The sequence below is a fragment of the Ochotona princeps genome, chromosome 25 (assembly GCF_030435755.1).
Source record: "Ochotona princeps isolate mOchPri1 chromosome 25, mOchPri1.hap1, whole genome shotgun sequence".
Taxonomy (NCBI): domain Eukaryota; kingdom Metazoa; phylum Chordata; class Mammalia; order Lagomorpha; family Ochotonidae; genus Ochotona; species Ochotona princeps.
Window position 1 is genome coordinate 13,379,144 of NC_080856.1, and position 25,406 is coordinate 13,404,549.

General features: G+C 39.0%; 1 protein-coding gene across 4 annotated transcripts in view; it reads right to left on the minus strand.

Moving 5' to 3' along the window:
- Positions 1-25,406, minus strand: part of ZNF277 (zinc finger protein 277) — a 71,076-nt gene that overhangs the window by 18,261 nt on the left and 27,409 nt on the right. The window contains exons 2-5 of one of the 4 annotated variants that reach the window (XM_058655019.1): positions 18,905-18,961; positions 8,547-8,748; positions 2,631-2,719; positions 2,274-2,356 (exon numbers count right to left, since the gene is read on the minus strand). In XM_058655019.1, the coding sequence (XP_058511002.1) occupies positions 2,274-2,356; positions 2,631-2,719; positions 8,547-8,748; positions 18,905-18,961 (431 nt within the window). Of the gene's footprint in view, positions 1-2,273; positions 2,357-2,630; positions 2,720-8,546; positions 8,749-18,904; positions 18,962-24,027; positions 24,068-25,406 lie in introns of all 4 variants that reach the window. The other 3 variants (XM_058655020.1, XM_058655021.1, XM_004592540.3) reach the window with 3 other exon arrangements.

Here is a 25,406-nt window from a genome sequence, read left to right on the forward strand (position 1 = left end):
AACTAGCTGTAATGTAAAAGCCAGACAAAATAGTAGGTTAATAGAACCTAGAAGAGGTGGTTAATTTTGACAGGTTATATCTGGGAAACAATGCCTTTAGGGGTGTGTATTGACACAGGTGACAATACGGGGATGGCATGACTGGTTGATGAAGTATTGTCCTGAGAGGATCTAACAGTTGAGCCAACGTGGGACAAGCAGCTCCACAAAGGCCCAGCCCACTGCCTGTTTCATCCACTGGTGTGTGACTTGTGTTTAAGAAAAGGTCTGTTCTAAGACTTATATCTGTAGAACAAACTGGACACTTAGCAACTGAAACAGAAGGTGAGGCACTGGAATAACTGGAATATATAAAAAATAACTGGAAAAGTATTCTGAGCCTAGAAAAGCTTAAGAATATATACATAATAAATAGTACTACATGCTTTTGAAGAACAGAATAAAATCAGTTGCTACTTATATGTTAATATTACAATTCTGGAAGCACTGTCACCAGACTATAGAGTTAAACCTATAGATAAGAAAAAGTCTTAGAACTGCAAAGAAAGATATGGACTTGGGACTCAACTGGCAGGATTTTACGAATGATTTAGGTACAGGGAGAGAAAAAGGAATATATTAAAGATGACTGTACTCTAGAAATTTCCAGAGTGATTAGGAGAACAGCAGTGTCATTATATAAGAAAGGACAGGTTTAGTTATTAGGTATTTCAGGTCAAGGTACTGACAGGAAGTCCACACGGCAAAGCAGAACATAAGGAAGTCCAGCTGTGGGGAATCAGAAGTCAGCCAGGAGAAAGCTGTGGCTGAAGCCAGTCAAGGGGCGTTTAGTGACTGCCCAGTCTGCACTAGCACCGCCGTTCACACTGGGAGCAGGGCCATGGTAGTTATGGACATGCCCATCTTCTGCAGAGGATAAAACTTTTGGAAACCTAACAACCTGGTCACTGTTGATCAAGGCTGTTGTGAGCAAGACCAAGAAAACACATGAAACTACAAACTGTGAATCAGTGCCATAAAATAGGACAGTAAGTTCAGCTTTGTTTTGGAGATTTCACAGGACACTGCTATAGGAAGAAGAGAAATTCAGGCCAGCTTTGGATTTGTGATACAAGAAAATCATAATTTGGGGCCCAGCTTCTAATCCCGGTGGCCCTGCTTCCCATCCAGCTCCCTGCTTGTGGCCTGGGAAAGCAGTAGAGATGGCCGAAAGCTTTGGGACCCTGCACCTGCCTGGAAGAGGCTCTGGGCTCCTGGCTTCGGATCAGTGCAGCTCCGACCCTTGTGGCTGCTTGTGGACTGAATCCACAGATGGAGGATCTTCCTCTCTGTCTCTTTTCCTCCTGTATATCTGACTTACCAATAAAAATTAAAAGAAAAAAAAGAAAGAAAAGAAAAGCATGTTTCTTACATGTAAACTGACATTTAACAATATTCTCTTACTGGGAGAAAATTATCATCTGGGACGAGAACAAATAAAGTATGTTTCAAAGGACCTTTTCAAATTATGTGACTACACTAACAGCATTTATTTTTCCTGTAAATGTCTTGAAAGTAGTGCAACCATTTAAATCATGTCCCTTACCCCTAATAAATTCAGCCAAGTCTAATGATACGAGGAATATGTAGTAAGAAGCCACTAAGGAATGAATAAGTCACTTTTGAGTTAAGTCAAGATTAAATAACAATACTCATTGGAAAATGAATACTTTTATGCAAATTTAAGGACTTAAACAATAATTTCTAATTTGCTTATCAAAATGAAAAAATTTCAGTAATATGTGTTGTTATGAAGATTAAATATGCTATTTTCAAGCTAGTTTGCTTATGATTGATGCTGAAAATGAGATAGGTTACTGTGTTGATTAAACCGTATGCTTAATTCATCAAGGGGGAATAAAAGAAATGCTGGAGTACAGCACATCCTAGTGAAGAGAAGAAAAAAAAGGTTAATCAATTCAACTCAATTTTAGCTGAGGGCTTTTTTCCACAACCACTGCACCCTAGCATGTGTCAGGGAGCTAAAATTACACTAAAATGTGTAAGCTCTGTTGTTATTTCAGAGATAATGCAGGAAGCAAACAAATCCAAAAATTCTCTCTGCATTTTTAACATGAAATGTTTTTTCACTTTCAGTCAAGTGTATACTTTTGTTTTTTCCATTGTTTGAGTTTCCATAACAGAGAGAAAGAGAAAAAAAAAACCTACAAGCAATTAAAAAAAAAAATAGATTCTGTATGACTTTCCGATTTACTCTGTAAAGCAGCTCTTACCAGTTTCTGCTTTTGAAGCTCTTCTCTAAGAATTCTATCTTCTGGTAAAGCGTCACACAACAAAAAATAATGGTCTTGTTCTTCTGTTGAGAGATAGAGGAAATAAATGAGAAAACAGCTACTTCAGATTTTTTTTCTGGGAATATTTATTCATATCAAGTGTATATGTATGTATGCATACAACTGTGAAGATAACTTTTGGTAAGTTTTGTTTTAGCTTTTTTTCAAGTTAGGCAAAATAAGCGCAGATATTTAATTTTAGCTATCACGGAAGTGAAAGCAATTTTAAGAAATTGAGATTATTCCTTTAAATTTTCTGACATCAGAGAAAAGATCATAGTCAAGCTATGCACTTACCAGGTGGAGCTGTGGAATTGATTCGTATCACTGTACAGAAATCTGTGACAGGCTGTTCAGCGAACCTCTTCCTCCAATATAAGACATAGCTGAAAACAATGAGAAAGAAAGGATGGCAAGGCAAGACTAAGCATATTATTTTCTTTAGAATGAGAGCATTATATATGAACCTTTAATTACTCCAAAGCAACAAATCAAATGTTAGCTGGAAACTGCTAGCACATTTTTGAACAGAAAGGCCATGCATTGCATTGTAGGAACGAGTAATAAATATTTAATGAAATGAAATTACCCTGTAATGGCATGAAAAAGATTAACTCTGCTATTTCCAAGTTTAATAAATAGATATCTAAGATACTTCAGATGAATTCTTTTTATGTGATAATGACGTTTTCTGAAATAACATCTAAGTGTAAATGTCAGATGCAACAACGATTAAATAGGTTCATAGTTCATTCTCCAACAAAGAGAAAGTTGATTGGTATCTTATATATGAAAAGACATAGATCAGAAGAACAATGGAATGAGAAATTATTTTAAATTCACTGTCATTAGATTCAAAATTCCTGTACATCTACACTGTGTCTGAACAAAAAGGTGAATTCAGTTTTTGGAAAATTAGCTCGGCTTACAATTCTTATGACTAATGAGCAATGTATGAGGTAGGTTCCTAAACTGCCTAAAATTAAAATGAAGTTATAACATGCACACCTGTATTCCACTGGAAAAGTGAGGTGACAGGATTCAGTGAGCTGTTCATCTTTCTACCTATGTGGCAAGATTCATATTGACAACTGCAAGCTCATTCATCAAAGCTACCAAGAAAAGAATGGTTTTCTTTATGGGGAGGAAGGAAATGTGCCGTTGAAATCAAGCAGCCTGCAGTGAAAAATGCTCACGAGAACCAAAGCCTTGTGCAAGAGAACGGCACTTGCTGGAGCAGACAGTGCACGGCAAGAGAAGGAAGTCGAATACTTTAAATGCTTTAATATGCAACCGGGCAGTGTTCTGCACACAGTCAGTCCACAGTAAATGTGTCAAGGATTAGAAGAACAACTGAAGCTTTATGTAAAGTTTTCTAACCAGTCCTCTTTCTAAAAATTCTTTCTTCCCCCCACCTCTCCCTCCATTTTTTTTTTTTTTGAGATTTATTTACTTTTATTGGAAAGCAGATTTCAAGAGACAGAGAAAAAGATCTTCCATTCACTAGGCTCAATGGCTGGGGCTGAGCAGATCTGAAGCCCGGAGCTTCTTCTAGGTCTCCCACGTGGGTAGCCGGGGTCCCAACACTTGGGCCATCCTCCACTGCTTTTTCAGGTCATAAGCAGGGAGCTGGATCAGAAGTGGAGCATCTGAGACACAAACTGGCACCCATATGGGATGCTGGCACTTGTAGGTGGAGGATTGGCATGTTTAGCCACCATGTTGGCCTCCTTATCACCAATTATCTTAAGAGTAATTTATCAATACCATAGTTCTGAATAAAAAGGGTATTTGTATATTGGAAAAAAAGTCTGTGCTAACAGAAGTGAGAGAAAAAAGGCAAGAGTGCAAGTGAGAGAAACAGACACACGTAAGATATAAATGCAAGCAGATGACAACAGTGAGTGCAGAGTATGTAAAGGAAAAAAAAACACAAATGAATAATGCATACACATAGAACAATACGGGCCTAGTGCAGTAGCCTAGGTGCTAAATCCTCTCCTTGCATCCTCCAGAATTCCATATGAGAGCAAGTTTGTGCCCTGGCTGCTCCACTTTCGACCTATGTCTAAAATAAAGCAAAATACTAAGCATGTTACAGAGTGTTTTCTTACTTCACAGGTAGAATTAAAAGGTGTCAATATTTACATCTCCTTTCGGTCGGTGCAGGCATTCAAATACACAGCATCCCACAGGGAGACAGCTTCGAGACGGCACATTCTCAGAACATGTTCCTGTGACTTTTCCCCTACCCACTAGAATGCAGTTTTTCAAAGTTAAGGGATCATTCAGTTCTTTCTTCTTCATTTTCTCCCACTTCCTCAGGTTATTCAAAGGTCATCAGGAAATACAGGGAACGATGGACTTTTCAGTTGTTTGACTGTTACTGTCACTAGAAGCCCAATGCGCTCTCCATTGTGCCACAGTCACCTTGCATGACTGTTAGCAAGGCATTTCATAATTTCTTCAAAAACTCCAGAGGTGATTACAATGTCATTTGCAAATACTTTGTCTTTCGAAAGAACTTCACGTCTCACAGAACTCTCTCACACAAAAAAGTCACTCTAGCAGAGTCTTGCTTCTCCAGCCCCTTACTGTAATGGTGCTTTTCTGACAAATGCATAAAAGCTTGAGATATTGTTGTTAATTAGGTAGCACTGAATGAGTAGAATTTAATGAGTAGAATTTAATATGGAAAGGGCCAAGAATTTAGGAGTTCACATTTGCCTCTAGAGAAATTTTATCTAATTAAAAAAAGTCAGAAAATAGCTCAGTATAAATAACTATGTTAAATGAGCTCAAAGGAAAGATTTTTATTTTTGTTTTTATTCCCTCTTTATCAGGAAGTCTGTTATCTTGCATCAATGGACAAATCAACTATATTGAATAAAAGCACATAGCTTACTTCTTGTAAAGCACAAGCTTTTTTTTTTTTTCATTTTCACTGCATACTGTACTCAGAAGGAACAGTTCTTTTCCGAGAAATTCTGAGTCAATTCATTCATGCCAACTGATTCCCTCCTCCCCACTCCTCTATAATTTCTTTTCTGAAATTAAGGAAAAGTCATAGACTCCCGAGAAGATCTGGAGTTCACTCTGATCAATTACACTAGTTTTGAAGAGAGATTTTCAGTTTTCCTAAATAGTGGGAGGTTATTAAAGGAGGTTAGATATTGAATATTAGAAGGAATTGTTGCTGTAGTTAGGAAGTTAAAGCACCCACCTGCAGTGTTGGCCACCCAGGATGGGCACTGGTTTGAGTTGATATACCCAGCTCCCTGTTGATATACCTGGGAAGGAACCCAGTACTTGGGCTCCTGCCACCCACACGGAGACCCTAGACCAGTTCCAGGCTCTTGCCTTCAGCATGGACTAGCTCTGGAGTTCTAGTCATTTGGGAGGCGAACCAGTAGATGAAACATTTCTATCTCCGTAACTATGTACTCTGGCTTTCAAATGAGTAAATAAATACAAACAAACAAATAAATAAATATTGAAAGGTGTTTAGAAGTTAACTACTCAAATATACTCTTGGTTAATTTGAGCTAATTGTTTACTTCCTGTGTGAAGATTTTATTTAATTAAGAGCATAGTTGGCAACTAGGTTTCCAAATAAGATGAATGTTGGTAATGAAAACAGATTGGTCAGTACAAATATAGCCACTTAACTATCATATGTAGGCAAAAGAAGAAAATACAAAGATTCAGGTAATCCTCAGATTTAGGAATAAAAGAAAAAGAAACATCTTAAAGCTATTCAATAACCACTGGAAGGCAATCATATTTTTCTTGAAACATATGAGTTAAAAAGATTTCATACCTAACAAGAGTTGAAAGACATATGCAAGAATTACTTAACAATCTTGTCAATGATTAAGAACTGAAGATTTTTAATGTAAGAAATTTCTAAAACAAAATCCCCAAATCTGACTATTTAATACAAGGTATCGTGAGAAAACCTCCAGAATACTCTGTGAACAATTATATGTATGTACACACACACATTATATATGTACACACACATATATTTGGAAATAAAAATATTTAATTAGAATGAGAAGTACAGCGTCTCTCCTCTTAAAGTATGTCAGAAATTGTTTCACTGGTCACTGGCATACACGAATCATGTAATTCTCATGCAGTCTGTTCTCTCTCTGATGCCTCACCAAGCAGCGCCCACATCCACTCAGCCACACTGAGTGAATGGAAGGCACCTGCGGGGATTCAGCGCCGACACGAGGCATCTGGGAAGAGACCAGTGCTACAGCACAGCCAGTACTACTCCTGGGGGAATGCTGGCTATTCATTTAAAAAGAAATTTTTTTCCCAGAAGTTTGGTTTGGATTATTCAGAACCCAGGATAAAATGTGCTCAGAAATTAAACTGTACAAACTCTGATTAGTAGTCTAATTAGGTTTTTAAATCAGCGTAAATGCTAACAAAGACCCAAGTTACAGTTGCAAAAAAAAAAAAAAAAAGTTCAAATGTACCTTTGATATCCAAAATACAAACGAAATGTTGGCTACTGTAGGTAGCACAGGTATACAATGCCTAAGGCTGGCGGAGGTGCTATATACACTGTTCTCCAGCCTTTCTAACAAGCTTATGAAGGCTCACTCACGTTAACTCCAGTTGACAGATGAGGAAAGAGATGCTTACAGCACTTAGAAGTAGCTTGTTGGAAATCACAAGGTTGGTATGTTTTGGAGCCTGCATTTGTCCTGGGCTGCCTGGTTTCACATAGCATGCTGCTCTTTACAGAGCTCTTCAGAACTCCTTAGCCATTGTGAAAGTTATGTTACTTATCAGGAATGATGTGTGTGATCTCAAAGAGATTAAGAAATAATATAATGTACTGCACAATCTAATGGTTTTTAGGGGAGCTGAGAGACAGTGTCTCAAAATGGTGCATTATCAGGAACACCCAATTCTATGCTTTCATAGCAAACCATACTAAGGCAGTATTCACCATGATGTTATTTTTACAGAGCATCTTTGCAATTTCTAACCAATCATGACATGAGCATAGCTAATCCTCTACAGGTGTTTAAAGGAAGCTCTTTCCTCTGGACAAATAATTCAAGAAATTTTAACCTGGGAGAAAAGAAATAACTGTATCTATTGTTTGTCTGCTGGAACGAATCATTCTAGGTGAGGTGTTCCTGTCTTGGAGCGGAGTGCACTTAGTGCTCTGGCTATAAGGGTGAGGTTTCACACAAAAATAACACTTCTGGGGCTGCAGTTGTAACGTAGTGGTAAAGCTGCAGCCGGCAATGCCAACATCCCATCAGGGTGCTGGTGCATGTTTTGGCTGCCCCACTTCCTAAAAGGCTAGGAAAAGCAACAGAAGATGATCCAAGTGCTTGGGGCCCTGCCATCCACATGCGTGACCTTGATGAGGCTTGCTCTTTGCTCCTAGCTTCAGCCTGGCCCAGGGCTGGTTGTTGTAGTCATCTGTGGAAAGTGGGTTGGTGGATGGAGAATCTCTTTCTGTCTCTCCCTTTTTCCTCTCTGTAATTCTGGTTTTGAAAATAAATAAATAAATCTAACAACAATAAGAAGAACATCTTCTGCAGGTCCACCGTGTGCAGTTTTCAAGCATTCAGTTCTGTTTTTTTTTTTTTTTCTCTAAATCTTCCTCAGCCCACCTTGGTTACTGAACTCAACAGATGTTTACTCAGACTCTTTAGACAGCCACGGCCTGTTGAGTGATTCAGCTTTTTTGTTTGTTTGTGGTTTTCAGTTGCATGGTAGTAGTTAGCTGAAAACTGCTTTTAACAAAATGTTTTTGGCTGGAAAGGCTCCTAGGATCTCTGATCTCAATCACTGTCTTTCGGGTGGCCTATTACCAAGTCTATTCTGGCCTTCTGGCAGGATACCCTCACAATGTCTTTGGTCTAAACCATGAAAAGAGCATTAATCTCATCGGTGCCAGCAATCTCATGGATTGTGGCAAAAGAACTCTTCTCTGCTTGCTGGAGAGTGGGACGGTTTCCACAGGTGAACAGCAGTATTGTCAATACAACACACACATTCAAGGAAAAGAGAAAGATTAAAAAAAAAACTTTATAAGGCATTTCATGGAGTACATTTTTTTTCTTTAAAACTCAGGAGAAACATGAAAAAGAATGGGAATTTGTATAGCGATGCTTTTCTATCACAGGTCATTGCTGTTTCTGAATCTAAATGCTTATGGACAGAAACAAAACTTACCTATGGAAATCAGCAACCAACTTGACATCAGCTATGACAATCTTATGCTCAATAATCATGTGCTTCAAAAGTTTGTCTTGTTCGGCCACCAGAAAATGTTCTTCACAGAAAATACACGGCACAGATGGAGAACCTTTTAAAATGGTGGTGCCACCTGGACTTTCTGGCAGGGAAAGCGGCTCCAGGATACAATCCTTACTGTCTGTGAAAAAGACAGGAAAAAAGAAAACAAAAAAGAAAAAGAAAAATTGAAAGAAGCTCTTTAGATGAAAACTTTGTAGACTCCTGCATTAAAAGGATCCTGAAGATATTTGCGTATCTCCAGAAAGAAAAATACATAGTGTTGAGAGGATGCTTTATTATCATTTTAAACAGTTTCTCCATCCCAGGGGCAGTATTGCAAAGCAGCTCAAACCCCATTTGCTTGCTTGAATGGGGAAACCCATTCGTCAAGGCAGCTGTTGAAGCCTTCTCCTTGGACACTGGCCAATGGTAGCAATTCCGGGGGTCCTTGGGAGGGGGAAGACTACAACACGCTGCGCTGGTCTCTAAGGCCCAATTGTGACCTATGGCTGAGACACAGGACACCAAGGAGACTAAATGGTATATACTGAAGAGACAGACAATGCCAGGCTGATTTTTTCATGCCATTTCTTGTCACACTTGCAAACTCTTTGCTACTTTGGTTTATTTGTCAAGCACAAAGAAGATGGCTCTCACATCAGACCGACACGGCATGTACTGGTTCAGGAGGCAAATTCCTATGTTGACATATGTCTATCTTTGCTTATTACATAATCTGTATCACAATTCCAGCTTTCATGAACAAAGCAGCAGGGGTTCAAGGACTGGATACATGTGGAAAACCTTTTTGCAGGCTGTAATATTCCTGCTCCTAAGATTACCTTCTGTTTTGTTAAGACTTGATAGACTTTAAGCCTTTTGGATCTATGATTCTGATTTTCAGTCTTCAAACTACAGCAGGATGTATCATGAGTCCCTCCAAGGTCTGCCATGGTGGAAGCCTGGATCTACCACTGTACTCCAGCTGTTATGTAGAGTAACCAGGAAAACAAGGCAACATCTCTGGCACTTGTAAAACTACAGGGAATCTTTTTCAGAGAGATAGCTATTCTAGAAACACTCTTTGAAATGAACTCAATTTCAGTTCTTTAGGTAAATTTCTTTTTGTCCTGTTATTTAAAGCACCAGGAACTGAAAAACTGAATCAGTTTTGCATATACTGTTCATAGTGGCCTAAGAATGAGATATGTGATACTAAAGTACAGCATTTATTCACTCACTCAAGAAAAACCAACAGTGACCCAAAGCCTTTGGACCCTGCACCCATGTGGGAGACCCAGAAGAGGCCCCTGGCTCCTGGCTTTGGATTGGCTCAGCTCCAGCCACTGCAGCCATTTGGGGAATGAACAAGAGGATGGAAAATCTTTTTGTCTTTCTTTCTGTAAACCTGACTTTCCAATAGAAATAAGTAAATCTTTTTAAAAAATACTGAATCTTACTATATCGAGGAAATGCATTTTTTTACCAAGCATTTACTAAACTGCAATGTGGAAATTAAGGATTTAGAGGGATCACCTGGGATTGTGAACATCCTTACCTTGTAAGACAATGTGAGTATCTTCAAACTCAGGGAAAGGGATACAAATTATGTGACAGGGCCTTGTGGCAAAGTTTGGTAATGTTTTGTCCTAAAAAGAGTTTACAAATACTAAATGCAGAGCTGGCAGATATAACTGTGTTAAACAGATTAGTCCAAGTATCTATAGTCCAAGTATCTATTAGTTCAAGTATCTATATCTTATCACTTGATAAAAAGACAGATGTAGAAATACATAATCCTTGCTACAAAGACCTTGAGCTCTAACAGGCAAAAGGAAGTCAATCATATCTAGTTCCTTTCAGCAGAGGCAAAGCATCTTGGAAATTCTGCATTGGCCCAAATTCATTTTGCATATGTGTTACAAATTAACAGCAACAAATTATCTGCTCTAGTTCTCACTTTGAATAGCAAGTCTACTCAAATGAACTATAAAATATTCCTAGGAAGCTGAGTTTTTGAGGTGATTCTATCTTGAGCATTAACAGTTTAATTGGCTGTGGGTAAAATCTTCAAAATATTCCGTTATTCTAAAACTCAAAGGTTAATGTGCACGAATAATGTGGAGATTTCGGATGCAATGCGGATCCTGATACGGTTAAGTGTGGTGGCCATGAAAACACACTACTCAAATCTCCTGCTGCAATCAGCTCAAATATTACAACTTCCCAGAAACTGAAGCTCCCACAGGCCGCTCTGGGTCAGAGAGAGGAATGATAAGCAACTCTAAAGCTGAACAGCAAAAAACCAAATCACTAGATATTTCCTTTTTTTTTTTTTTTTTTTTTTTTTGGTAAATGGGCACAGGACTCCAGCCATACACATGGCCATCATTTTTATGTAAAGAAATTTAAAGTAATGTATCTGGAAAACAGAAGCCAAAGAATCCCAATATCACCTCATATCTGCTAAGACAGCAATTTTAAAATAGAAAAAGCAAGTACTGATGAGGCTGTGGAGAAAATGGAAGGCTTGCACAATGCAGGTAGGCGTGTAGGGGTGCAGATGCTGCTGCTGTTAACACACTGGTGGCTCCTTAAACCACTGAAAGCAGAACTACTGTGTGATCCAGCCCTTCCACTTCTGCTTACTTTTCCTAAAGAACAGAAAATAGGGGCCTGAAGCAATGGCTCAATTGGCTAATCCTCCCCTTGCACACACTGGGAGCCCATGTGGGCGCTGGCTGGTGTCCCAGCTCTTTGTTTACGACCTGGAGAAGCAGTGGAGGAAGGTCCAAAGCCTTGGGACCCTGCACCCACATGGGAGACCTGCAAGAGGCTCCTGGCTTCAAAATAGCTCAGGTCTGGCTGTTGCAGCCACTTGGAGAGTGAACCAGTGGATGGCAGATATTTTTCCTTGTGTCTCCTCTCTGTAAATCTGCCCTTCCAATAAAAATACATCTTTAAGAAAGAAAACAGGATCTGAAAGAGATACGTGCAATCCTATGTTCCTAGAGATATCACTGAAAATACTTAAGGGGCTGAAACAATACATTAATGCATAAAGAAAATATGGTACATAAACACAGTGAATATTTCTCACTCTTATAAAAAGGAGCTTCTATCATGTGTTACAACATAGATGTACCATGCGGGCATTATGAAAAGAGAAAAAAGCCAGTCACAAAAGAACAAGTACTGAGACACACAACTCTGAACTAGACAAGACTTTGAATTCTTCAGGATAAAGAAAATGCAAAACACATTTATTAACCTAACCTGGAGTTGTACCAATCAGACCACACCATGGATGTAACTTACCACACCATGCACCTGGGTCATAAACAAAGTTATACCATGTCAGTGTATGGTGCCCATGGAATACCTCACTACTCTGGTGACCCAGGCTTTTGCCACCAAAGGCTATGCCCAACTCCAGCACTGATTTCCCTGTAACATCTGCACCTATGTCCTGACCACTCCAATGAGTCCTTCATCCTCTCTTTCTCACCCTGGTCCACTGACCTTATTTTCTTCCTTTTTATTGTTGATACATGCTAAGTGTATGATACACGTTAGAGAACATGCTACGAATACATAATCAATGCATTGACAGTCAGCCATATCTGCATGTGCATTACCACTTGGGATCAATAGCTTACTACCAAGCGAACTGAGATGCTAAGGTCACTGTAGGCTCAGTGAAGCCCATGTGCTCAAAGCTAAATTAATGTGTGAATCATTAAGCATGGCTCTGTGGAAAGACTCAAATTATGTAGATGATGTGTTTCTTACAAACAGGATCTGCTTGTGACAGGTATACTTAGGAGTAGAATGGGGGTTGTCTAAGCTAGGGGTCGGGGGGAAGGGGAATTGCTGTTCAGTGGATATACAGTTTCTATTACGCAAAAACTTCTAGATCTGCTTCACAACAGAGCATACAGTTAACACTACTGCTCTACACAGTTAATGGTTAAAGGGAGTAGATTTCAACATTTTTTTTTTAAAGCTACAATAAATAAATAGAGAAAAGACTCAAGTGACTAAAGTCAAGAAATTATGATCCCAACAAATCCTACTAAGCAATCTGGACCAACTTTATCCTGTTTCAACAATTTGAAACAGATACTCTCCTAGTAAGAGCTGTTCTGAGAGTGAAATGAAGTTAATGTGAGGCACATGCTCAACACAAGGCTCGCTCCTGTGATCACTTGATGATAACCAACACAGCTGTATGCTCGAGAACGCACGTGGCATCATATGCACTGGGGAGGAGGGAGTCCTGTGAATTACTGCAAATACACATGCCTGGGCCCCACCAAAGACCAAATGATCAAATCATGGAAACGGAGTCTAAATTCCTAAAAAAAAGAGGCAAGTCCACTTGTGAACTCTGTATTTACTCGTAAATCCTGACCATACTATTGAATTCAAAGCATCTGCGTTGCCTTCAGCATTTTGCTATGTCTGTAGCACACTGTAATTAGAGACAAGGGCGAATACACAGTATTTTTGATACACATACAGAAATTTGAGGAATTTTATATTGATAGCAATAGTTTTATCAGCAAATGAGAGTACTTCAAAACAGTTCATTAAAATAGGATTAAAAGTGAGTTTATTTTGGTATATTTCATTATATATGAAAACTAAACATTATGAAAAATCAAGCATAGTTTTCAATTTTTCACAAAATTCACACTTTAAATTCAATTTTTCATTGAAGTTATTGATGTATTATAAGCTCCACCTATATGACAAATCTGGGCTTACACAGAAATGGAGAAGATTTAGTACTTACCAGTATGAAGAATTCAACAGAGATACAGCAAGATAAAAGCCAAATGATCATAGAGAAGTCCTGAGGGTCCTGCCTTAGTTCTAGTCACACAAGTAACTTAAGCTTTAACAGAATGTATTCTGTGATTAAAGGGAATGACTTTCTTACAACATATGCTATATATCCTGGGTTTCCAAACTATGCAGTTCTATACAGACCTACACATAAATATGCATGATTCCTAAAGCAAATATTTTAGAACCACCTAACTGTGCTGTCCAACAGCACCGTCTGTGAAGAGGAAAATGTTCTATATCTTCTATATGCAATCATGGTGGCCATGAAGTATATGTGGTTATTGGGTATGTTAAAAATAGGTAGTGAAAAAAAGGATATGACAGTTTTTGCTAACTTACATAGCCTTCTGTGACTACAGAGCATCATATTAGATAATCATTGAAGAAGTTTTTTTTACCTTGGGTCAATGGGCAATCCACAGGTTTTTGGAGGTCTGTGTGAAACTATATGCAATATTATGCATATGTGACAATTTAGAGAAGATTCTTAAAAAGTTCTGGGGTCCAAGAAACTTAGATTTCCTATTACTGGACGTACTAGTTTTATTTGTAACATATATAAGAATAATGTTCTTTTACTGGGATTTCAGTTTAAACAATTTACTGAACTATCATTCTGAAGCAGTGTGTACGTTATCTCACATTACAGTTAGAGCTAAAAGATGTAATCCGAAGACAGAAAAAGCAGTAATTAGATAGGTTATACTATGGAAACTACAGAGAAATCCCTGTGGCAGGACTAGTTGTGCAATCTGGCCATCACAGGGCTTGAATTCTCCTTTAAAGTTACTCTTTTGGACTACTGTTCCTGAAGCAAAGCACTATCTCTGTACAGCAAAGAAATTCATTAACAATTGCTATAATTCCCTATTACTTATTATAATTAATATGAGGGGGTTCTTAAAATATGGGCATACACATTCTATTGTCTCTTAAGAGGGTCAGATTACTGTAGCCTGCCTAAGATATTTATAAAAGGCAGCATGTTCTTCCCATAGGGAAGCAGAAAAAATTCTTGCTTCTTTTTAAATACATTCTCTTTCTATGAAGAAACGTATGGCCTAGATATTAAGGGCTGTGGCATCTTTATTCTCTGATCATTTCTAATGAAGGCTTGTTTAGTTTATATGCGAGCACAAGTAATAGTAAAGCTAAGGCAGATGAGAACAAGTAGCTACTATCTTGCTGAGGCTATCAACATATTCAATCTTTTTTTCCCTTAAAGTTGTAGCAGAAGACAGATTGCAGCCAAAGGCTGGACTCAATCCTGGGCATTCTGATAAAGGATACAGGCATACCAAGTGACAGCTTAATCCACTATGCACATCTGATCTTTGTGGAAATATTCAATTGTTCATTTGTTGTTCTTTTTAGGTCCTGTTAGTTTAGAAAATTCTCAGTGTACTCAGGTTCAACTAACCATCAGTTAGTTACCCAGCATATCATGGCTAAAAGAAATGGCCACCAAGACAACTCTAATCAAGGACCTTTCCAATGTTATGCCAGCAAATCAGTGCAGGGTCCCAACTTTGGGCTGCTGCTCCATGTCCTTGCAGCTTTTCTTAGTTTTAAAACTACCAAATAGTCAAAACGCTGTGATGAGATATCTTTTTTCAGACAATTATAGTAAATTAAACAGTGGGCAATTAAGTAGTATACTGGTTTCATTTCTTAGTTATAGATGGCATGAGTTCCTGGCTCATGCATGATTCCTTCTTATTTGAAATGATTAAAAAGGAATTACTGGTGTATACATCAAAATAACAGTTGTTTGAAATATTATAAATCCCTGACATTTTAGAGAAATCTAAATCGTAGGAAGAAAGTAAATGAGCAAAAACAAATCCTTCCTGGGGCTGGTATTGTAGTGCATCAGACTCAGATGCTGCCTGTATTCTCTGCACTTGAGTAGTAATTCAAGTCCCAGCTGCTCCGCTTCTGCTTCAGCTTCCCCGGGAAGGCAGCAAAATCCTTCCATCATGTGGCAGATCTGAGTTCTTGGCTTTACCCGTGCTGAGACAGAAAGATCTCTCCGATTCCTCCACCTGCCATTTTTTTAAGCTTTCAGAAAGTTATATATTTGAAAGGCAGGGTGACAGAGAGGAGAGACAAAGAGCTCGATCTTCCATTTGCTGGTTTACTGCCCAAATGGCCACAATAGCCAGGGTGACTCCCCAAGTGGCTGCAATGGCTAGAGCTGAGCTGATCCAAAGCCAGGAGCCAGGAAATTTTTATGGCAACTGGCACATGTTTTACTGGAAGTCAGACAACTACTGAATCTTTCGTGATCAATTCTATGACTATAAATTGGTATAAGTATAAAAAGGTAACCACTGTGTGTGGTATAAGAGTTAAATACAGTTACTGTTCTTCTCAAAACATTAACTTTTCAAAGGTTTTCGAATAAGGAATATTTTGTGATACATGAAATATTTTCTAGACAATCAGACTAAAAAGAGAAAGATCTTATAAAATGGAATCAAATTACATCCTTCTTTATACAGTACATGTTCTCATATGAGCCAGTTAATACACAGTTGTAAACTGAAGAATAATATTAAGACAACAGAGACATATTGATTTATATTTGTTTCATCCAGTACAATAATGGCTTAAGCAATGAGGAGAAGCTTCTTCATTATCAAAGAAAGGCTAAGCAATACACAAAGATCTTGATCTCCAGTGTTATGTTACTGGATTAAAGGGCCCTGGAATTTGGTTGGATTACAAAGTTGTGTTAAGTGCTGAATTTAACCTGGCTGCCCTAAATCATGGAGATGTTTAAACTCCAAAGTCTTATCTCAACAATTAATGGATTAGACTCAGGGGTGATGGATTAGTAGCTGATCCAGTTAGGATGCTGAAGTGACTGGACTGGATTAGATGTCATGGACGGAGCTTCATGACTGAATCACAATGGCATTGCAAATACAGACTACACAGATGGCAGAGGAAGAACACGCTCCACAGGTTGCTGCATCCTGGATTACCTGTGCTCCTTCCCTATACTGTCTGCCATTGTCAGCCTAGACTACACAGACACCTGAGAAATGGGACTCTGTGATCTTTCCCCTTCCCCAGGAAAGAATACTCTAGGCATTTCAGCTAAAGTAACAGAGAACTAGTAACAGGTTGCTAGGTGGAGCCTCAGGATTGGATCATGATGGCATTACACGGAGAACATGAGCATGCTCTCCCTCTCTCTGCTCCTCTGCCATCCGATGTCCTGATGAAATGCCAGAAGACTGGCGTTGCTAGACCATAGACTGAACTTCCAAAACTCTGAGCAAAAATAAGCCCTTTTGTAAGTTAGTTTCTTTCAGGCATTGAAGTTACCGTGACAGAAAGCTGGCTAATATACTCCTGAAAATTCTAGGTAAATCTTTCTTTATTGTAAGTGGAACTTCAAGAACTGCTATCTTTCCCCCTGCAAACCATTTAAGGAAGTCAGGAACACAAAAGTAGTAGTAAAGGCATTGCTTTTTGTGTTAAAAAAACAGACCTGCTTGAAGGAGGTTTATATCCTGTGTCAGGTATTTAATTTTGATGAAACTGATTTTCATTAGAAGTAAATGCTCTTGGACAATTAATGTCTCCAAAATACTATTTGTTTACTTGCTTGTTTATGAGAGAGCAAAATTTCTAATTCGCTGGTTTACTCCTCAAATGTCCACTTCATGGTCAGATTGGACTAGGCTGAAACAAAGAGTTAGGAATACAATCTGCATCTTCCACAGGGGTGGCAGGAACCCATCTATTCCAGCGAATCACTGCTGCCTCCCAAGGTATAAATCAGAATCCACAGGAGAGTGGACTTCAGTCCAAGTACTATGATGTAGGATGGAGGCATCTTAACTGCTAAACCAAAGCTCCATCCACCTCAAGGACATAGGATTTGTTTCTTAAAAGTTTAGAAAGGATATTATTTATTTATTTGAAAGCCAGATGAAAGAGAGAGACAGAAATGCTATCTGGGTTTCTGATAAGGGTGGCAGGGATTCAAACACTCGGGCTATCGTCTGCTGTTTTTCCCAGGCCATTAGCAGGGAGTTGGATCAGAAAAAAAATTGAGTGGTCAGGATCAGAACCACAAAAATTCTATGTGAGAACTCACTGGAGATTTAACCAAGCTACTCTGTATATCAGGATTGCTGGAATTATAAAATTCCATTGGTTTTGAGTGATCTGTTCATAACACTACCTCCTCTATAAGATGCTGATTTTTACTATGTGATCTGTAAAATGCAAAGATTTCAAAAAATGCAAATATGGCTACAAGTATTTCAAGCCTCTGAGGAAGAATTCTCTTTACCTGATGGAAAGCCTTTGCGTAAATTAATAACAATTTTAGAAACATCAATTAAATGCTACGGCTTTTAAGATTGAAAACAAATTTGAGAGCCCAGTGCGGTGACCCAGTGGTTAACTCCTTGCCTTGAACGTGCAGGGATCCAATAATGGGCAATGGTTAATGTCCTGTCTGCTCTACTTCCCATCCTCCTTCCTGCTGTGGCCTGGGAAAGCAGTAGAGTCTTGGGACCCTACAACTGCATGTGAGACTAGAAGAAACTCCTGGCTCCTCTTCGGATCAGCTCAGCTCTAGCCATTGTGGTCACTTGCGGAGTGAACCAGTGGATGGAAGATCTTCCTCTCTGTATCTCTTCCTCTCTGTAAATCTACCTTTCCAATGAAAATTTTTAAAAAATTCTTTTAAAAAATTCCAAAATATTCTAGCCCCTAAGCTGTGTGTACCTTCATACATATGCATACATGAAAAGAGATGTGGAATTTTCCACTGACAAATGTGAAAGGAGTTTTCCTCACTGAAGGTCAATTTGCCTTTCTTCTGACATTTTTTCTGCCGTGCCTTGTGGGTTTTACGCCTCAAACCTACTAATCTCTTCTACTCAGTGGATGTATCCTAGCAATGAGAGGCATTCTGACAAAAGAAAATGGAAAAATTAGAAAGGGAGAATGATGAAAGGGACTGCTAGAAGCAGGCAAGAGGGAACAAAAGCAAGCAAATGCTAATCAAGTGTTGGCAATTATTACAAAGGATTGTTCACTGTCTTTCCTCTCAATCCTCTTTATTCCCCAACCTCTTCTTGCTCTCAATTCTGATTCTATAAAGCTTAAGCCACTTAAGAAGTAATACCTGTGGAGGAGAATATGGTTATTCTCAGTAAAACCCTAAGGTTAAAATATTTTAGGGAAATGTTTCATTGCTGAAACTGATGAAGGTGATATTAGCATCAAAAGATTCCAGATTTCCCAAAGCCTAACATTCCTAAACAGTGCTGACTGATCAGGCATGACAGTCACTCAAAACAGCCAAATATAAAATAAATCAAGTGGGTTTTACGAAACAAGCTAATGGAACAAATTCTACTTAACATATTCAATATAGTTAAGAGGGTATGCCGTGGTCAAAGGGGTCTTACCACAGAGCAAAGAGGTGCTTTCTCTCAACCTCATCCAGCAGTCATTTCTGCTGTGACCTAAAAAAGTGATACATAATTAGGGAAGGATCATGTTGTAATGACTTGGAAGCCTTGTCACCCTCCATCACACAGCCCAAACGGACTGGGATGGATATGCTGTTACCAAAAAAAAAAAAAAAAAGTGTGGGGAGGGTGGTGGTGGGAGCAGAAAGTTAATGAATATTAAAGAGATTATTCCTACATTTAGTAAAAAGATTATTGAAAATACAAGGATGAATTATTTAAAATTTAACATTGATATGACATCAGTAACTCCATGAGAAAAAACCTCAAACTATAAACTGCCAAGGTAGACTTTGAAAATGTGGAAAACATTACATGACTGGCCCTGCTAATTGTGGTTGAAGCATTTTTTTTTTAAATTATTTATCTGAATGGCAAGGAGAGAGAGAGAGAGAGAGAGATTCCACTCATCGAGTCACTCTTCCAACACTAGCTGCAGCTGGGCTGAAAAGGGGGTACATACAGGTTAAGCAGCTTCCCCAACGTCTCGCAGCTGCAAGTAAAGCAGCCACCTCTCAAACCCAAACATTTCTTACCCTCTAAGTTCTATATTCTAGACTCTGTATTAAAATTATGATGAAGCCTATCAACAAGCTTTTATTCAAAACTTCCAAAATATTTTGACATGTTGTTTCTCCACTTAATAAAAGTACATTCCCATAGCATTAAATACCCTTCCATCAAATTACTTAAAACCATCGTGTTTTTTTTTTATAAGATTTTATTATTATTGGAAAGCCGGATATACACAGAGGAGGAGAGACAGAGAGGAAGATCTTCCATCCGATGTTTCACTCCCCAAGTGAGCCGCAACGGGCCGGTGCGCGTCGATCCGATGCCGGGAACCAGGAACCTCTTCCGGGTCTCCCATGTGGGTGCAGGGTCCCAAAGCCTTGGGCCGTCCTCGACTGCTTTCCCAGGCCACAAGCAGGGAGCTGGATGGGAAGTGGAGCTGCCGGGATTAGAACTGGCACCCATATGGGATCCCGGGGCGTGTGCAAGACGAGGACCTTAACCACTGTGCTATTGTGCCTATAAAATCTTGACGTTAAAGCAAGGAGTTACACAAGAGCTTCAACTAGAGGCTCTGATACTGAAGTGGATCAAGCAAACATTACTATCTTTTAATGAAGAGAACACAATAAATAAAGTGATAAAACCAGACACAATTCTAAACGCATCGTGGAAGTTACATTATATAAAAAATTGGGGTAAAATTTAGCTGTAACAATTTTTAAACAAGACACATGAAAGTAAGTTAGTGAAGAGGTTCGATCCCACCTACTATCATGAATAAGAAAACCCTTCAAAAAAAGAACAAAAAGGTTACTAATAAGAGTCCAAATCAAGTAATCAATCTCAAAAATAAGAATACAAATGGAAAGTAGTTACAGCTAGGCATATTTAAATGCATCCACTTGCTCCTTCTGAGATACGCAAATTCGTTTTGTATTCTCCTATTTTTTATAGGTGAGTTTAGGATTGGTGAGAGGAGGCACCCTTGGCTTCCAAGTTCATTATTAGTTCTAAAGGAAAGCTTCAAAGCTGAAACTTCATTGTCATCACTTAAGCACCGAATTGAAACTGATGACGCTAGATAACCAACACCATATAAAGAAGCCAAAGAGGGAATTCAAAGACTAACGCCGTGCTGGAATGAAACCTTTAAAGTTTATGAAGTCACAGTAGCTAAAGCTTTTATGGTGGCTGGAATCCTCCCAAGCTGCCTGGGGAGTCCTGAACACACAAAAACCATCAAAGCAAGATCTGCTAGAAAGTATTTAAGGGTTATGTGACCAAACGCCCCCAAATTCTACCTTCTTCCTCACTTGAGTGTTTCTGTGATTAGATTTAAATGGCATTACAAATTCTACCAGAAGCTGAAAGAGTCAGCTACTGTATTCAATGAAAAACAGCAAATTTCTAGGAAGTGAACCTCAGATCAAAACAGTAATCACCTGTATGGGAGTTATTTATCTCAGAAGTCAGAGCAAAGGCACAGCTAGGCCAAATTCTGTTTCTACTACTAGTGCTCTCTTCCTAGACTCTACTCCTGATTTCAGACCACTCTTGTACTGGTTTTAGTAAATACATAAATTCCTTATGCTCTATAATGTCATTCGAAAGCTTAACAGGTACCCAAGGCTTATCTCTTTTCATAATCAGCTGTTCTATGAAAGCAAGACTGAATATATTCAAGACTATCCATTGGTATTTATTTAATGATACAAGAGACAGAAATAACAACAATATTTTATAGATAGACAGATGTGAAAAATTCCTATCTCTAGGTTTTTCCTTCTTGGCATACATCAATCACTCAATACAAATTAATTCCTAATTAATTCAGATTAATTAAGGCTATTAAAAGAGGAGCAATTAAACACTTCAATTACTCACAGGCCATGTTTCTGGCAAACTTGACTTCAAAATAACACATGGGGCCGGTGCCATGGTCCCACATATTTCACCTGCATCTCATGTGGGCATTGGTTTGCATCCTGGCTGCTCCACTTCCAATCTAGCTCCCTGCTAATGTACCTGGGAAAGCAGTAGAGGGTGGTTCAAGTGTTTAGGTTCCTGCTCCAATTTTGGCGACCTAGATGGAGTTCCTGGCTTGTGGTCCAGGCCTGGCCCAACCCTGGCCATTCAGGCCATTTTGGGAGTGAATCAGTGGATGGACAATTTTTCTGTCTCCATCTTTCTTTCTGTAACTCTTTCAAATAAAAATAATTAAAAAAGAATAGTAGCATAGTAGTAATAACAGTGTTGTCTTATAAAACATAATATTTTCAGTTAACATTTGAATTTTAAACAGACACTTTTGGAAGAGCAACCATTACCTACATACTACAAAATATTGCCTGGTATGGTACTCAGACAACACCTAAAAAACTGTTTACCTAAAATTCAAACAAAACTGGGTGTCAACCTTTATTTATTCATTTATTTGCTTAACCTTATATTCCTAACTAGGAATGAAGCAGGGAGACAACCAGCAAAGAGGAGCTGAGTGAGGACTGCCAGCACCTGCCCTGCAGCCTCACCCCTGCAGCTCAACTCCCAGCCCCCTGGGTGCACTGGAAAACCACAACTGCTGCAGTTACATCCAACAGAGTTGCCAGCTGTGTTCCAGCAATGACCTTTACATTGAGCTAATTGAAATGTCAGAATAACAAAATTATCATGGCTGCCATTTCCACTTCTCTATGCACCTGAGGAAGCACTTCTGAAAGTCCCAAAACAGGACAAAGAAATGGGTGGAATTGAAGCCTTGCCCCTCTGCCCTCTCTGAATATTCAATTAAGCCCCACAGCTGACACCAGCACTAATCTCTGTGCCTTCAGATCCTGTAAAGGGACAGCCCAAATCCTGTTATGTGTGCTTCTGCTGAGCCTGCCTGCATTCTTTCCATCCTTTACACTTCTACTTTCCATGCAGATCAATCTTGCCTCTGTGCTGATCTTCACCTATTCCTTTGCCTTGGATTCCTTTTTGTGACAGAGACATGGGCCACTCCACAAAAGGAACCAAAAAAGGGCTCTGTGTATTCAAATTACATGCTACAACTCATGTATTTGATGGGGGTTTAAATTCTCTCTTAGGGCCTACTAATCAGGAACTCCTATGATAAATCTATTATTCATACATATATTAATCTGCTATTTACAGTAGTTTAGTTATTAACATGTGGAAATTAGGCATTAAAAAAATCCAGGTTCTGATGTGTGTGTGTATATTTTATATATTTTAGGTGTATATATTTTACTTTTAGAAATTTTAATAACAGCAGGGACACATTTCTACTTGATAACAATTGATGTGAATAGCTGCTTGCTCAGACGGCTTGAGTATGTTCCTGTCTGCCATGGTCCTCACCATTCCCTGTTCTCCAACATCAAGCTGCCATTACTGTAACAGGCATTAGATTTCCCTAGTCCAGTTTTGCATCTCACCTCACTAATCTGTTACCTTTCTGGCCTCTTAAACACTCTGAATTAATGCCATGAGTTCTGCCATACTCATTCATTGCCTAGTTTTCTCACAAAGTAGGATATTGAGAAAAGCTAAAATGCTGCTAACCCTGGCTTTTCCTATTGGTTTTTAAGGTTGATGAAGGCAGTTTGGACATTTTACTCATTCTTTTTTCGTTCTAGCACCTAGTATGGGGCCCATCACACAGCACAAGCTAGGTAAATATCTGACTAATAATGCTTTTTAGACAAGCAAAAGCAAAGGTAATTACAGAAACAGAAGTCAAAAAGTGGAGCGATTTAGAGATAATTGGTATGGAATCGGTAACTACAAATGTGTTGATTATGTTGATAGTCAAGACACATTGTAGTCAGTGAAGTATATAATCCTTTTGAAAAGTATTCAATATAATAATTCGAAATCTGCTAAGCTCCTTATACAAAGCATCAGTTTGTGACAAGTTGCCAGATAAATTAAAGATCATTAAAATCCATCTCCCCATGAAACAAACCTAAAACTATTTTGTGCTTCCCAATTGCAATCACTTTCCCCACATACTTTGGATTTTGGAAGGCTGTGGAGATTCAAAAAGAAAGAAAGACTTTCTATTCATCTGAACAATCTAGTCCAAAAATTCTGGCACTGAGCTCTCTGGCACAGAGACACTCTACCCATTTCCCACTTTTAAACTCCACTTGTACACTTCCATGGAGATTTTCTTCAATGGCCAAGGAAGAAATAGTCTTTCTTTCTGAGTCTCTGTTGCTCTTTTTGGGTGTAAGACATTTAGGAGACAAACTTGGGGCATGGCTATTGCTGAATTTCATAATTGCTAGAGTTGAGAAAAGGGCAAAATATTTCAAGTCCCAATTACTTAAAATAAAATCCATGTCTGGGGATGACACTGTGGTACAATGGGCTATGGTGTCATCTGCAATGCTGTCATCCCATATGGGCGAGGGTTGGTATCCCAGCGGCTCCACTTCTGATCCTCCTCCCTGCTCATGTCCTGCAAAAAGTAATGGAAGATGGCCCAAGTGCTTGGACACCTGTGAACAATATGATGGACCAGAAGTTGTTGGTACTTGGCTTTGGCCTTGGCCCAGCCATGACTGCTGCAGTAATCTGAGGAGTGAAGACAGATGGAAAAATCTCTGCGTGTATTTCTTTCAAATAAATAAATTAATCTTAAAAATTCCATGCTTTATGTTTGCCATGTTACATAAAAATGTCTTTTCCATTTGCTTTAAATATATTTATTGAAAATCAGCAGTGTGCTAGGCACTACGCTAGGAGAAAGGACCGTAGAGATAAGAGTCATGGATTTGGGCTGCAAAAAATGACCAGCAATGCAAGCAATTACAATACATTCATGACCTCTGTGACAAATAAAGCAATGTGTAAGGTTTAGGGAAAATCCACGGTTGGGAGAACAGCTGAATCTGCCAATCAAATTTAGAAGTTAATCCTCTGGCTAAGACTTGAGGGCAAACAGTGTAAGAAAGGAGCAGAGCTAACAGGAACAGGGTACTCCAAGCAGCAACACAGCAGTGAAATACAGCACATTCATGGAACTACGCATATTCTTAGTATTCAGTCACCTGACCCCAATAAACAAGCAATGAAAGCAACCCTTGTGAGGGTCTCAACTAGGGCAATGATGATCAAGAGCAGGGAGCATGTGCGAGGCTCACTGGTCAGGATTAGGCGGTGATCGGAATCACTGGGCTGCTACTGTGTTCTTGGACTAACTGACCTCTGGATTTCTGACCACATCTACCTTCTGAAGCTCGACGAGCTCTTTATTACAATGCATGAGAGTTTGCCCTTTAGGCAGGGCTAGAGCACCACCAATTCCAACACCTTGGCATACAGGTGGCTTCTTTTTTGGGATTACCAGCACGAGCTCACATCTTTGGATATCCAAGTTCTGGCGCCTAAATCTGCCTCTTCACACAACACTACTACCGTAATCTTTTTCTAACTTTGTCTTGTCTCTGCTTCTAATCTTCTGTTAAGTCATTCACTTGAACAGGTGTTTTGTTTAATAAATGCTTATGTGTTTAAAGAGAAAATGCTGAACTACTAATTGCAGGCAGAAAAAGTCCTTTACTTAAAGACTTCTAAAAAGGTGAATATTTGTTAGCAGCTACACATTAAAACATATTAGTTTTCCATCTAAGAAACAACAGAAAACAAAACCATGCTTTGTCTCTGGAACTGCTGATTCAGTACGGCTGGGTGTGGCCCATGAATTAGCATTCCTAGCGAGCGCCCAGGTGATGCTGCTGCTGCTGCTGGGAACCTTATTTTGAGAACCACTGCTGAAGAGCAATCTGGGGTGTGAATGTGGGGGAGGAGGATGCATCCCAGTTGTGGTTTATTTTGCTTTTAAAACACTTTTCTAAATTAGAGTCAGGTAGTTTAGGAAGTTAGGTCTAGATCATAGGAAAGATTCCAAAAT